At 42.5% G+C, this 16,499-nt stretch overlaps 1 protein-coding gene across 1 annotated transcript in view; it reads left to right on the top strand.

The window, feature by feature from the left end:
* LOC139411365 (cadherin-11-like) overlaps window positions 1-16,499 on the top strand; it is a 72,776-nt gene that overhangs the window by 45,607 nt on the left and 10,670 nt on the right. Inside the window, exons 3-6 of the mRNA XM_071157644.1 lie at window positions 7,316-7,849; window positions 8,678-8,972; window positions 9,677-9,796; window positions 13,342-13,509. Coding sequence (XP_071013745.1) covers window positions 7,610-7,849; window positions 8,678-8,972; window positions 9,677-9,796; window positions 13,342-13,509 — 823 coding nt within the window. The 5' untranslated portion in view covers window positions 7,316-7,609. The remainder of the gene's footprint in view (window positions 1-7,315; window positions 7,850-8,677; window positions 8,973-9,676; window positions 9,797-13,341; window positions 13,510-16,499) is intronic.

Below are 16,499 nucleotides of genomic sequence, written 5' to 3'. Positions count from 1 at the left end.
ACTTTGAGTGCAGCTCCTCTGTGATACATTCCTCCTCCGCCATTTCCATCTCCATCCCACAGCCAGCCGTCTCGGTAACGAGACTCCCACCATCGCTTCAAGCTCAGCTGCATCCTCTGCATCCTCTCCCTCACTCTTTTTTTTGGTTGCTTTCCCTTACTCCCATAGTGCAAATTACTGGCTGCTATCCGTGGAATCAGTCGTTTTCCACGGCTCTTGACATCCCTCTGAACAACGGCATCGGCAGCAACACGAACAGCAGCATGCAAAGGCTGTAGCAGCAGTAACAGTATCTTCTGTACATGCACTCTTCCTTCACCTGTAGCTGTGACGCCACATTGTGGATGATGGCTTTAGCACATTATTCTGACTCTGTCAGCTCAGAGGGAAAAAAAAGCAGGTGCATCACTCACCTGTTAGAATACTAATGACCTCTTTGTTTCTGAAGTGCAGAAAGCCAGACTGGGGTATTTTGTTTGTGAAACACCTACACTGATTAGTCTGTGTAATTGAATGGCAATTAAGAGTCAGGATATGTCCTGGGAGCACAATCGTTGGTTTCTTTTCTCTATTTTGTTGCTTATAAAAGCCACAGGAAGCAGCCCACAGTAACCAGAAACCAAAGACCACTTTTCCTCCTTGCAGTGCGGCTTCAAAGCCTCTTTCCATGCAGTCGTATTGAGTAGAAAATCAATTTTTTGTTGTTGTTGTTTATCCTCTTATGTCTTCTTTTAAAGAGTTTAGTCCGTCAAGGCCATGAATGCTATGATATCTTTGTAGATATACTAGCATGTCTTTGTTGTGAGGCATTGATTTACAGAAGCCATGTCGTATACAAAAGGTAAAAACAGGACAGTATTTTCAAAGTTGATAAACTTGTCAGCAGGGTATATGTGACACAAGTGGTTGCTTAGGGTCCCTGGCCGATAGGGACTCAGCCGGCAACTTACTGTTGCAATTTAGAATAGTAGAATACAAAAGGTGCAATTTCTAAATTTGGTTGCGCTTTCAGCAGTTTCTCTCTTTTTTTGTCAGTCACTAAATTTGAATGTCAGCGAAAAAAAAATTCCTTGGTAAGTTAGTCTAGCCAGCTAACTACACTTATAGTTATCATGTCCGAATTGAGACTGGGCATGCAGGGCAGGTGCCCAGGGGTCCTGTCTGCCAGGGGACCCCCCATTGATTTTGTTAGTCACTCTCACTCAGCTATCATTAACATGGCCTACATTTTGGCAAAAGTGTTCTCTACACTCCATGGAAAAATGGGTAGAATTGTGTGAAATGTGTTATAAGATTGCAAAATGTTTGCTCCCACCATGGCAAAATGTGTAGAATTGCAGAAAGCTTGCTTTAAAACGGCAACATGTTCTCTGCTCCCAATAGCAAAATGTGTAGAATTCCAGGAAATTAACTTTAAAAGAAAAAACATGTCTCTCTCTAAAATGAATAGGAGAATAGCAGAGAACCTCCTGATCTCTAGAGTCCTCTATGGTAATAGTGTTGGAGCAATTACCTGTCAGAGTGAGAAGCAGCATGATGAAGCTCTGAGGACTACACAAGACTACAGTCCTGATCACTTGACCCTGATCTGCTTATTTCAACACTGTAAGAATAGGTGGTGACGGTGGTGTTATTTCTCTATTTTTTTTATCCAAACAAAGATTTTATGTGTGCAAGGGGTTAAGATTCCGAGAAAGCTTGAGTCCTAGGAATAGAACCACCACTCAGGCGGATACAGGGGTCATGCTCCAAAATACAGCATTGTTAAAGGGAAACACTCAGCACCTATGGTGTAATATACAGACTGCAGTGCACCTTGTTTTTCCATGAAAGTGGCGTATTGCAGAGCATGTGGTTGGCTTAGAGGGGTGGTTGATTTTCATTATGATATGGTCTGTCTAACAATCTGCCGTGATCATATGGCCACTTTGTGTTATCCGTATAACCTGTACGGTACCGTGCTTGTATCTTTAACGGATGCATAGCCTACTGTTTAGAGGTGCAATCTTATTCCCTGTATTTAACATTTCTTGGAACTTGAATGAAAATAAATTTGGCTGCATATTTAATGGTATTTGTTATTGTTGTAATGTTCATTATTTTATTCCATATAGATTAGGTAATTATGATGAGAAATGATTCAATATCGCATTCGAGCAGTGCAAAGGTATGTCACACATGCCATTCTTAGAGCAGAAATACCTCCACTCTTTTACATCCCCTCAAGCTGCACAGTAAACCAAGCACTAAACCCTCCTCCACTGCTCCAGTAAGTGCTTCAAAGCTGGTCACGAAAAGGGAAGGCCAGGATGCAGGCAGCACACAGATAATTAATTCCAAAGCGGCTTGCATCCCTCTCAGCAACCCCATTTGTAACGCTAGACTGGAGTCTCTACCTCTCTCTTTCTCCCTCGCTTTCTCTCTCTTGTATTTCTCTCTCTCTCTCTGTATTTCTCTCCACCCTCTCTCTCTGTATTTCTCTCTACCCTCTCTCTCTTGTAATTCTCTCTCCCTCTCTGTATTTCTCTCTACCCTCTCTCTCTTGTATTTCTCTCTCTCTCTCTGTATTTCTCTCCACCCTCTCTCTCTGTATTTCTCTCTACTCTCTCTCTCTGTCTCCCTCTCTCTCTCTCTCTCTCTCTCTCTCTCTCTCTCTCTCTCTCTCTCTCTCTCTCTCTCTCTCTACCATGTTGTGTTGTTGTCGTAGGTCTCTCTTTATGTAGTGTTGTGGTGTATCTCTTGTCATGATGTGTGCTTTGTCCTATATTTGTATTTTTAATCCCAGCCCCTGTCTCCGCAGGAGGCCTTTCACCTTTTGGTAGGCCGTCATTGTAAATAAGAATGTGTTTTTAACTGACTTGCCTAGTAAAGTTTAGCATAGGCAATTCATTGTATAATGACAACACCCAATAAATAAACTGTTTGCCCACACCATTCACACAATCAGTACATGTGCACACTCAATATACATACTTTGTGCACACACACACACACACACACACACACACACACACACACACACACACACACACACACACACACACACACACACACACACACACACACACACACACTAGTATGACAATACAGTCCTAAACACTTGTGAGAACAGACGGTGGAGCCTCCAGGGTTCTGGAAGACAGGGGCATATATCAAATCTACACAGACATGAATCACCTTTATTGCTTTAAACCAATTCCATCTATGCCTATGTGTGACTGGACTTACAGAATTAAACTGGCACTAGAGAATAAGAGAGAAAGAGAGAGAAAGAGAGAGAGAGAGGGAGTGGCAGAGGGAGAGGGAGAGAGAGAGAAGAAAACCCCCTTGTACAATTTTAATGGTAGGTAAGCTGAACCCCTCTGCACCGGGAGGTTCGGGTTTGAGCATACAATTCCATCCTCTGTCTTCTGTTAAAATGCATTTGTTTTGCTTGCGATTAAAAAATGATAGCTCCAATAACCATTGGGTGCGATTGTCCTTCTACTTAAAAAAAGAAGAACACATCCCCCAGCTGTAAAAACCAAACCCCAACCCCCACATGCACCTTCAGAGGCTGAAGAAATGCTTTACTTATTGAGGACATCATTTGACAGGCCCTCTTTCTACTGTGTGAAAATTATGAGATATTTTATTCTTATTATAACCCTAATGAAGCCCTGCATTGAACGAGTAAAATATTTTTTGTATGCACTGCTTAATGATATTTCCTTTGAGGACTATACTTGCTGGTTAGAGTTCAATTATGTAAGAACCCCACTGAGCTGATAAGTGCTTTTTGGGGTTCCCCCCAATCAAATGGTGTGGGATCGTATGCCTTTTAGAGTCTATTGATGTGTTGGTACTCAATATGAAACATCAGCATGGAACGAACTCAAGCATTCCACTTTCCTCTATTTCCATTTAAAATAGTCCTATTGGCAGTGCACTAAGACGTGCTGTTACAGCACCTCTATGAGATACTGAAGTCACTTGCTTAATGTCAAAAAGACTGCGCTGAAAGAGAGGGAGGATTTTTCTGCCCAGTGCCTCTCTCCTCATCTTCTCTTTTCATGGCTGCGATAGTGTGAAGTTACTGGCTACTTTTAGAATAGCGGAGACTTGGAGAAAGACTAGAGGGATTGTTTTAATTGTCCCTCACTGTCAGGTCTCTCCATTTCTCCTCAGACATCCCCTCTCCACCACTGTCCATGGCTGGGCTTGAACAGTAGAAATAGAGCCGGAGTCACACACTACAATTAAGAAACAAGGATATTTGTAGCTGGCAATTTAGTATCTTCTGGAGCACAAGCTATTTTTTTTCCCTTTTTCCCATAATTATTGTCTCTACGTCTCAGTAATAATTTTGCACTTACAAGCAGCTGTGGCATTTTCTTACCCCTCATTAAGTTATTTATTCAAGAGGAACATGATACTTTTCTTTAGCGTTTTTCTTCATGAATCTTGTTCTGGAGGCAGCTCTGCAGAGTGGTCACTAGCTGGCACAGCTACAAAGTCATAACGTCTGATTATAAACCTAACCTTAACCCTAACCTTGACCACAACTGCTAACCCTAACCTTAAATTAAGACCAAAAAGCTAATTTTAGTTCATACATTTTTACAATATAGCCAATGTTCACTTTGCAGCTGGTCAATTTTGCTGCAGTCGCTAAGTCCTGCCTCCAGGGCAAGACTCATGACAGTAAACCTGCATATATTACAGTCTGCAGCTATGGCCTATCCCTCCTTTTACAATATTTACAAGATGCGTGTTGATATACACGTGAGTATAAAAACATTAAGAACACCTTTTCTTTCCATGACATAGACTGACCAGGTGAATCCAGTTGAAAGATTTGATCCCTTATTGATGTCACCTGTTAAATCCACTTCAATCAGTGTAGATGAAGGGGAGGAGTCAGGTTAAAGAAGGATTTGTAAGCCTTGAGACAAGTGAGACATGGATTGTGTATGTGTACCATTCAGAGGGTGAATAGGCAAGACAAAAGTTAGGTTTGTGTCAAGAACTGGAAGGCTGCTGGTTTTTCATGCTCAACAGTTACTAATTTGTATCAAGAATGGTCCATCATCCAAAGAACATCCAGCTAACTTGACACAACTGTGGGAAGCGTTGGAGTCAACATGGGCCAGCATCCCTGTGTTATGCTTTCGACACCTTGCAGAGTCCATGCCCCGACGAATTGAGGCTTTTCTGAGGGCAAAAGGTGGTGGTAGGGGGTGCTACTCAATATTAGGAAGGTGTTCCTGATGTTTGGTATATTCAGTGTATTTTTCCATATTCACAAATTCTCACCATTCTCACCATTCCATAGTGGTGCTGTCATTTAGCTGTCTAGCCATCCACTGGAATACTTAATACATTAATCACAATCACTGTATTACTGTAACAGATGAGAGATTTTGCATCACTGGTGAATCACTTACCATCAATTAGTGACTTTGGACCAGAACACTTATTCAGCACATCTGTCTTAGCCAAGACGGAAGCAAATAGAGATCGATCTGGAGGTGAATCATGTATTAGAACCCTCTTGATTCGTCTTGGAGTGGGGATGCATTTTAAATCAAATGTAGGCAAACTTATAGGACTGCAATTTTTTTACATTTACATATCAGTCATTGAGCAGACGCTCTTATCCAGAGGAGCGACTTACAGGAGCAATTATGGTTAAGTGCCTTGCTCAAAGGCACATCAGCAGATTATTCACCTAGTCGGCATTGGGATTTGAACCAGTAGCCTTTCGGCCACTGGCCCAATGCTAGGCTACTTGCCGCCCCTATGTACCACATGGATATTGTTGCAACATGTTGTGGGTGGAAGCTCACTCTTTCAAGTACCTCTTTAGAGGACATACCAAGAGAAATACTTCAAAAATACAATAACAACATGGAGTGGGTTTCATTTCATCCAATGTAGACCTGCGAAAGGTGTGTGAGTCAAGCTTAAATCCTGTGGAATGTAATGGAATATCCAGCGTTGATTAGATCCTAGTCACGTAATTTCATCATCAAACAAGTAGGAGACTTGTGTCTCAGACTTCTGAGTCGGCTGTTTGAATCTCAACTCATTTCCTTTGATAAGACACAGATTGAAAATAACTGCTTCTGCATAGGAATTTCCGACATGATAGCATAGAGCTGCATTAGCTGTCCATTTTTTTTTTATGTACCTCTGCAGAGTGGGCCTATAGGAGCCATCTGGATTTACTGGAAAGGAATGAATGCTTGTGATTCCCGAAGCATTTAAATGGGAAACACTCCCCTTGAGATGATGGGGCTTCGGAGGCAATAAAACCGCTCCTACACACACAGTTTGCTGACATTTTGGTGGCCAGTCAATAATGAAAGAAAGCATAAAATGTATTATTTTTCCAGAGTAGCTGCCAATTTACAGCTGAGACACTGGAAAGCATGAAGCGTTATCAGGCGTTCATTATGGGGGCTGACAGTGGAGAGGTCCAGCTGAGTTAGAGTGCCATTTCCCTACTTCACTGGTGGATGCGCTTTATTTGGACTTTATTTATGAGCTCTGTCACACAAGCTGGAGATTTGTTCTGTTTTTTTCTCTTCTCTCCCTCCCTCTCTTCCCTGCTGGACTGTGTGTTTAACTGGTTCCAGTGATGAGAGGCAGCTTTAAGCAGTGTGTTAAAGCATTATTGTTGTGGTTGGGCTTCCAGCTAGCATCGTTGCTGAAGTGCTGAGGCTGAAGGTTCTTAGTGGCTCACTGAATGGGAAAATCCCCCGCAGGGCCATTTGTTCCTCTGTCCATCCATGAGCAGCCAAGTAAGAAGTGATGAAAGCCAATCATGGGACTGACAACAACACCTCATCTGGGTAATTGTCGGATGTGTAACATAACCTATTGGCATGTGATAAAGCCTGCTTTTGGTTGCAGTTGTGACTGAGAAAATCAACTATTAGACTATTCTCTTTTTAGCTCCATTGTCACGTTGTTGACCATCGGTGCATGGTCAGGGAATGAAAATGAAGTGATGCATTTTATCCAAATAAGAATTTTCAAGGAAACAATTTCACTTTTGCTCTAATCACCTAATGTAATACTACAAGGGACAAAACATAGGCAACGTTTCAATTTGAGAACACCAGTGGCTTGATGTCTAATTAAATAAGAGCAAATGAGTTTACAACCTCTGTCACTTAATTAGAGCGAGATACAGAGGCACAAAATGAATTAATATGTCGAGATTTAGAGAGGAGTCAATTAAAACTTTGGTTGGAGTGTGGGCTGACGATAACTACTCTTGTACAAAACTGTTTTGTCCCCTGTGACTGACTGTGTATTTTCATTTCAGGGCCTACGTCGGGAGGAGAAGAAGGAGGAAGAGAGAGAAGAAGAAGAAGAAGGGGGTTGTGATGAGTAACTGCAAAAAGCAAAACCAAAGGATCCGGTGAGGCTTATAGGGTCCACGTCCCCAGGCTAGTGAGTGAGTGGAGTGAAGCCACCGTCCAGGAAGGACCTCAGAGGAAGGTTTTCCCAGGATTATCTCTGGGTTGTGCCTCTCAGGGGACACAGGCACACGTGCAGGAAGGCCCAAAGGAAGGTCGGAGTAGCGTTGGTCAGCAGGCAGCAGGCAGCAGGCAGCAGGATGTGGGAGGGACTAGGACTGCAGGTGTTTCTGATGTGCCTGGGCGCCGTGCTGTGCAGCGCTGTGGCCGCCTCGGCACCCCTGGAGCACAGCCACCGCCACCGCCTCTCCCTACACAGGCACCGGGAGAGGACAGGCAAAGAGGGACAGGTCCTACACCGCTCCAAGAGGGGCTGGGTCTGGAACCAGTTCTTTGTCATTGAGGAGTACACAGGGCCAGACCCAGTGTTAGTGGGCAGGGTAAGGTCACTGTTTTAAATTCTTAATCATCACCTTCCCACCTCTCTTTTATCTCCCATTCTTTCCCTCTCTCTATCTGTTGACTGCTGAATTAGAGTCACAAGGGGTTTTCATTACCAGCGGAGACCTTGCAATATCCTCAATTTGTTACACAAAAGCAATCAGTGGCCCACTTGATTAAAGGTTATGAATTGGATTTCATTTTTAATATCAAAGCATCCCCCAAAGACACTGACATCTGGGAAACGAGCGATTTATGGGTCCACAGAAATGATGATTACAAATGGGGACCTAAATTTGCCTCTAATTCCAGCAGTGACAGAGATGGTACCTTGTTATTATTGGATTGGAATATCAATCATGACATCAATCAACAACAAAAACAACATGCATGCAGAACAGGCTTCTATGAAGAATACTTCATAGAATATAATGAAAGTTGGTAGATATTGCAAAATTAAAATGTCATTCATATATGCGTTTGTGGGAATATAGTTCTACGTGTTTTGAATTGCAGAAATGAACTAATCAACTAAGTGACTAACTACCTGATAAGGTGACAGACAACTAATTATAATGTTGCTGTGTTGCACCTAATGTTTATCATCAGAGTAAATATAGATTGATTCTCTGTGTTGAAACATATTGGTTTCAAGGCAGTTTAGCATAATCACATTTACATGATTGCCTGGGCTGAATGTGCTTCTCCTTATCCATGTTCCTCCTAGTGATCACACTACATGTTGGAATGTAGTATTTTTAACTGGTTTTTAACATATTTTCCCCAAGTAATTTTGCTAAAATGTTCTGCTGTCCATTTGTTTCCAGCTCCACTCAGACGTTGACGCTGGAGATGGCAATTGCAAGTACATTCTCTCAGGGGAGGGTGCAGGCACCATTTTCGTCATTGATGACAAGACAGGCAACATCCATGCCACCAAGACACTGGACAGGGAAGAGCAGGCCCAGTACACCCTCACAGCCCAGGCTGTGGACAGGGCCACCAACAAGCCTCTGGAGCCTCCGTCTGAGTTCATAGTCAAGGTCCAGGACATCAATGACAACCCACCTGAGTTCCTACATGGACCATACTATGCCAGGGTGCCTGAAATGTCCAACGTCGGTGAGTTTGGCTGGGGAATGGACCGTGAAGGATTCCCTACCCTCTGTCTAATTCTCCCTTCCTCAGACTGTTTGCCAGTGAACAGCTTGTTTCCCATGCATTATTCAAAATTACTGAAATCTGACCGGGGGAGGCAAAGTTGGAAGTGTTCCTGTTGTTGTTGTGGCTTTGCAATTTCCCTCTTCCTTGTGAGTGTTTTGTGTGTGTGTGTGTGTCTGTGGGGGGGGGGGGGGGGGATCACACCTTGTAATACAACATCCTTTATGCTGGCCTGTCACAGAGTAACAATCTGTTACCCTGTGATTCCACCCGCTGACAACCCAAATGGTGCTTCTGGGGCTCAGACTTGGCACTTTAAACCAGCCCAGCTTCAAATATGTTCAGAAACCATTGTGATGGCAAATTCATTTCAAGTACTGGTGAAACGGCTAGGCTTTGTGTGAATCCCAAAACCACGAACACTTAAGGACATTATAACCATAGGAGGGATGCTGACTGCACCACCATTCCGGTTAAGATTAAGTGATTTCTAGAATGGCAAAAACTTCCAGCATCAGGAGCTATATAGCAGGAATTTCATTTGAGAAACATAGGATTGTCTCAAGCTAAATGCCATAATGATTTACAAATTGCAGGTATACTATTATGTTGGGTAAATAAATGGTGTTGAAAATAATAACACCTGCGTTTCTTGTGTCCTCCAGGTACCTCAGTGATGCAGGTAACGGCCACAGATGCTGATGATCCCACCTACGGGAATAGTGCCAGACTGGTGTACAGCATTCTCCAAGGCCAACCCTACTTCTCAGTGGAACCACAAACAGGTACCCAACCTCTCTGTCCTGCCTTGTTCCATATTCATCCAGGTAGCATAACATTATATACAGTTGAAGTCGGAAGTTTACATACGCTTAGGTTGGAGTCATTAAAACTAGTTTTTCAACCACTCCACAAATGTCTTGTTAATTAACAAACTATAGTTTTGGCCCTACTTTGTGTATGACAGAATAATTTTTTCCAACAATTGTTTGCAGAAATTGGTACAAAAGTATCTATATCCACAGTAAAACGAGTCCTATATCGAAACAACCTGAAAGGCCACTCAGGAAGGAAGAAGCCACTGCTCCAAAACCGCCATAAAAAAGCCAGACTATGGTTTGCAACTGCACATGGGGACAAATATTGTACTTTTTGGAGACATGTCCTCTGGTCTGATGAAACACAAATAGAACAGTCTGGGCATAATGGCCATCGTTATGTTTGGAGGATAAAGGGGAGGCTTGCAAGTCGAAGAACAGCATCCCAACCTTGAAGCACGGGGGTGGTAGCATCATGTTGTGAGGGTGCTTTGCTGCAGGATGGACTTGTACACTTCACAAAATAGATGGCATCATGTGGATGGAAAACTATGTGGATATATTGAAGCAACATCTCAAGACATCAGTCAGGAAGTTAAGCTTGGTCGCAAATGGGTCTTCCAAATGGACAATTACCCCAAGCATAATTCCAAAGTTGTGGCAAAATGGCTTAAGGACTACAAAGTCAAGGTATTGGAGTGGACATCACAAAGCCCTGACCTCAGTCTTATCGAACATTTGTGGGCAGAACTGAAAAAGCGTGTGCGAGCAAGGAGACCTACAAATTTGACTCAGTTACACCAGCTCTGTCAGGAGCAATGGGACAAAATTCACCCAACTTATTGTGGGAAGCTTGTGGAAGGGTACCCGAAACATTTGACCCAAGTTAAACAATTTAAAGACATTGCTACCAAATACGAATTGAGTGTATGTAAACTTCTGACCCACTGGGAATGTGATGAAAGAAATAGAAGCTGTAATAAATCATTCTCTCTACTATTATTCTGACATTTCACATTCTTAAAATAAAGTGGTGATCTTAACTGACCTAAGACAGGGAATTTTTACTAGGATTAAATGTCAGGAATTGTGAAAAACTGAGTTTAAATGTATTTGGCTAAGGTGTATGTAAACTTCCGACTTCATCTAGCTAGATAGATAGATAGATAGATAGATAGATAGATAGATAGATAGATAGATAGATAGATACATAGAAAAGTTTTGAGAATGACTCAAATATTAATTTCCGCAAAGTTTGCTGCTTCAGTGTCTTTAGATATTTTTGTCACATGTTACTAAGGAGTACTGAAGTAATATTACAAGCATTTCATAAGTGTCAAAGGCTTTTATTGACAATTACATGAAGTTGATGTAAAGAGTTCATATTTGTAGTGTTGACCCTTCTTTTTCAAGACCTCTGCAATCCGCCCTGGCATGCTGTCAATTAACTTCTGGGCCACATCCTGACTGATGGCAGCCCATTCTTGCATAATCAATGCTTGGGGTTTGTCAGAATTTGTGGGTTTTTGTTTGTCCACCCGCCTCTTGAGGATTGACCACAAGTTCTCAATGGGATTAAGGTCTGGGGAGTTTTCTAGCCATGGACCCAAAATATCGATGTTTTGTTCCCCGATCCACTTAGCTATCACTTTTGCCTTATGGCAAGGTGCTCCATCATGCTGGAAAAGGCATTGTTTGTCACCAAACTGTTCCTGGATGGTTGGGTGAAATTGCTCTCGGAGGATGTGTTGGTACCATTCTTTTTCATGGCTGTGTTCTTAGGCAAAATTGTGAGTGAGCCCACTCCCTTGGCTGAGAAGCAACCCCACACATGAATGGTCTCAGGATGCTTTACTGTTGGCATGACACAGGACTGATGGTAGCGCTCACCTTGTCTTCTCCGGACAAGCTTTTTTCCGGATGCCCCAAACAATCGGAAAGGGGATTCATCAGAGAAAATTACTTTACCCCAGTCCTCAGCAGTCCAATCCTTGTACCTTTTGCAGAATATCATTCTGCCCCTGATGTTTTTCCTGGAGAGAAGTGACTTCTTTGCTGCCCTTCTTGACACCAGGCCATCCTCCAAAAGTCTTCACTCACACCTGCCTACTGCTATTCCTGAGCTAGCTCTGTACTGGTGGTGCCCCGATTCTGCAGCTGAATCAACCCCCAGCTGAATCGGTCCTGTCGCTTGCTGGACTTTCTTGGGCGCTTTGAAGCCTTCTTCACAACAATTGAACTGCTCTCCTTGAAGTTCTTGATGATCCAATAAATGGTTGATTTAGGTGCAATCTTACTGGCAGCAATATCCTTCCCTGTTAAGCCCTTTTTGTGCAAAGCAATGATGACGGTACATGTTTCCGTGCAGGTAACCATGGTTGACAGAGGAAGAACAATGATTCCAAGCAATGATTCCTTTTGAAGCTTCCAGTCTGTTATTCGAACTCAATCAGCATGACAGAGTGATCTCCTGCCTTGTCCTCGTCAACACTCACACCTGTGTTAATGAGAGAATCACTGACATGATGTCAGCTGGTCCTTTTGTGGCAGGGCTGAAATGCAGTGGAAATGTTTTTTGGGGATTCAGTTAATTTGCATGGCAAATAGGGACTTTGCAATTAATTGCAGCTCATCTGATCACTCTTCATAACATTCTGGAGTATAAGCAAATTGCCATCATACAAACTGAGGCAGCAGACTTTGTGAAAATTAATATCTGTGTCATTCTCAAAACTTTTGGCCACGACTGTATGTCTCGTATCAAAACGGTCATGTATTTAAATGTATCTTATGATAACCTGTCAATTCTCTGATTTTGTAACCGTGCCAAGTAAGGGGCGTTGAGGATCAGCCCTGTCGTGCTTTGGGATTTCTCCAAGGCAAAGTCTGAGTGTCCCTGTCCTTTGCCAAACAGAATTAACTCACGGCCAGATTAGGCAAGCAATATCCTGGTTGAACTCTAAATATCCTGGTAGCCAAAGTACCCCCAGCCAAACAGGGAGATCTCAGAGTGAGAGAGAGATCGGAGAGAGAAAATCCTGCTAATAAACCAAAGCTGGATATTTCACTGGATCCTGTCCAATGCTCACATTTCTAATTTGTTTTTGGCTTATCTGCGTTTCATGCACAGGCTCATCTAAATATCACCAGAGAACAACCATCCCCATCATATTCTCCTGTGATGTGAGAAGCGCCAGTTTCCTCACAGAAAAATAAATAAATAAACAACTGGCTTAAAAAAACAATTCCTCACTGTTGTTCTGAGCATTGTTCTGCAGTTTCCAAAGTCACTTCTTTTTCCCTTTTATATATCACACTAATTACCCCAATATTAGAAAAGGAGCCTGATGAATGAGATGGCGATGGCACTTGTCACAATGTGATCTCACGTTTCAGTGATGACCCAACATGCCCTGCTCCTCCCAGTAGGCCTTGCAGAGTAGTAGGCTGTTGAAAGGTCACAGGCAGCTCCTTCTTGAATTAAAGCCATTTTCCTCCTCTCCTGTCCCCAGGGATAATCCGGACAGCTCTGCCCAACATGGACAGGGAAGCGCGGCAGGAATATGACGTCGTCATACAAGCCAAGGACATGGGGGGACACATGGGGGGACTGTCAGGGACAACAGAAGTGAAAATCACCCTGACGGACGTCAACGACAACCCACCAAAGTTCCCTCAGAGTAAGTGAAGAGTCCTGTCTCTCTATCTTTCACTTTTCTGTTTTTTTCTTTTCTTTTCTGTTTTCTTAAGCTGACTGAGACCCTGAGATGGTCTCTCTTCCCGCCGTCACTGTCCCTCTCTGCTGAGGTACGAGCAGCATCATCCAAGAGGGACAGGTCTGCTTTTAGCCAGTCTAGCGCTCTCCCAGTCCCTCAAGCCTCAGCTGACATATTAGGATTGACACTTGAAAATATGGATCGCTGCTGGCCCCAGAGGCCATGCAACACACGGTTTATACAGGGTGTAGATGTTAAAGGGGAAATATTGAAGCTTAATTATTAAACGGTTTCATTGCGCTCATAGGAGATGTGATGACAGCAAGTATCTTAAGCCGATAAAGAGTTGTGAAATATTAACAGTGTTTGTGTCAGTATTTCTGTTCGACAGGGGGGGGAATGGAGGGAAATTGTTGTAGCTCTAAAGCGTGAGCTAAACACAGATTTATGTCTCATATAGTAGAAATGGCCTACATCAATTTCCCCCTACTTCTTGAGAGTAGAGCCTGAAGATTTGTCCCAGAGAGCCCCACTCTTTCCCCTACTATCAGCACTGCGGCTCGGATGTAGCCCTGCTAACAGTGACTCTTGGATGGAAAATTAGCTACATATTTGGGGTAAACTAGTCCTGGGTAGGGTGAGAAACTAGTTGAGTCATTGGGCTGACTCAACCACGTGTCATAATGTCAACTATTTCCCAGATGATGAAAACTGGAACATTGTTCAATAAGTAGTGACATACTTTTTGAGGTGGCATACAGATCAGTATTGTCATATTGTTCAGCCTATGATATTATTTTCATATTTATTCCAGGTCAGAGCCATTTTAGACTGGGAGGATTCAGTAACGTTCTCATGAAAATATCCCATAGTTTTCTATGTAGTCTGATTGAAGTAGCAGCCCTTTATATCATCAGGCCATTTTTAAAAGGCTCCTTCACATGCCAGAGTTATTTTTAAATGCAGCTGAAGCGTTTGGCTCTGAACACTTCAATAGGTGGAGCAGATAGGGCGGAGAGGGCATATGGCCCTACTGCTCTGGCTCGGCCACAGGCAGGTGCATGCACCCCTGTAGACACACACTCACACATGCAAATACAAACACAAAACACTGACTGCTCATTGGCTGTGGCCTTCAGGTGCTGGCCAGCTGACCTCCAGAGTTATCTCTTGTGCTCCATTAATAGCTCTCTCTCTCTCTCTCTCTCTCTCTGTCTGTCTTGCTCTCTCTCTCTGTCTGTCTTGCTCTCTCTCTCTCTCTCTCTCTCTCTCTCTCTCTCTCTCTCTCTCTCTCTCTCTCTGTCTCTTTCTCTCTCTCTCTCTCTCTCTCTGTCTTTCTCTCTCTCTGTCTTGCTCTCTCTCTCTCTCTCTCTCTCTCTCTCTCTCTCTCTCTGTCTTGGTCTCTCTCTCTCTCTCTCTCTCTGTCTTGCTCTCTCTCTCTCTCTCTCTCTCTGTCTTGCTCTCTCTCTCTGTCTTGCTCTCTCTCTCTCTCTCTTGCTCTCTCTCTCTCTCTCTCTTGCTCTCTCTCTCTCTCTCTGTCTTGCTCTCTCTCTCTCTCTCTGTCTTGCGCTCTCTCTCTCTCTCTGTCTTGCTCTCTCTCTCTCTCTCTGTCTTGCTCTCTCTCTCTCTCTGTCTTGCTCTCTCTCTCTCTCTCTCTCTCTCTCTCTCTCTCATTAAGTGTAAATGCAGAACAGTTAAAGACACACTGTTTTTCAAAGATGGTCCACAAATGTGTTTTACAGCATTAAAAGTGAATGGAAACAGCAGCTAACTCCAACTTGCCTAGTTAAATAAAGGTAAAATAAAAAATAAAATAAAAAACTGTAAATCGCCATATTGGTATTGTTGCATCATCGTTTGGAGAGTTTAGGAATTCCTGAATTTACTGAGACGATGACCTCAGCGTGCATTAATGAGCATACTTTTCTGGTGTCAAACCATATATGAAAACATGATACAGATTTTGAAAGCTGAGAAACAGCCCTTTCAAATGATATGACATGTGATAGGACCACATCAATGAAATGGTAATCAGTCAAGAAAAAACACCTGTGAAAATGTGTATCTTTGTCACGTCCTGACCATAGAAAGCCTTTATTTTCTATGGTAGAGTAGGTCAGGGCGTGACTAGGGGTTTAGTGTAGTTTATATTTTCTATGTGGGGTTCTAGTTAGTTTTTTCTATGTTGGTGTTTTGGTATGATTCCTAATTAGAGGCAGCTGGCTATCGCTGTGTGTTATGGGATATTGTTTTGAATTAGTGCACGTAGCATATCGTTAGTCACGGTTCGTTGTTTGTTTCGTTATTTGTTTTGTTCCAAGTTTTCACTTTAATAAATTATGTGGAAACCATATCGCGCTGCAGCTTGGTCCGACCATTATTACGACGAACGTGACAATCTTATATGCTTTTTTCCCCAAACAACTGCCATTGAAGATTGAGAAAAACTGAGCATGTTTAGTCGTTCTTATATTTTGTAAAGATTGATTATCTGAAATCAGAATAGTGAATGAGTTACAGCCGTTTTCTTGACTAGTAGAATTTTTCTAGTATTCTATGGAATGTTCTATGACCAGACACTTTCTTATCTGGATTGTATTTTAAATACATACAGTGAGCTTCACAAGTATTGGGACAGTGAAAATGTTTTTGTTGTTTTGACTCTGTACTCCAGCACTTTGTATTTTGACTGGTCCATTGTGACAAAGCTCTTAAAAGAAAATTAGAAAAAAACCCAGAATGGTCTCTACCTACGTGTGTATTTATCCTACTGTTTTTGCCAAACAAATGTCAATCATAATAAGTGTTATGAACAAAACATTTTCTCTGTCCCAATACTTTTGGAGCTCACTGTATATGCACCAAAACATATTACAAATGACATTTAGTCTTACATTTGATAAGGAAAGACATACACAATATAATATTTGAAAAAAAATACATTAATGAAAGAA

The sequence above is a fragment of the Oncorhynchus clarkii genome, chromosome 6 (assembly GCF_045791955.1).
Source record: "Oncorhynchus clarkii lewisi isolate Uvic-CL-2024 chromosome 6, UVic_Ocla_1.0, whole genome shotgun sequence".
Lineage (NCBI taxonomy): Eukaryota > Metazoa > Chordata > Actinopteri > Salmoniformes > Salmonidae > Oncorhynchus > Oncorhynchus clarkii.
This window is presented reverse-complemented; position numbering and strand designations above follow the sequence as displayed.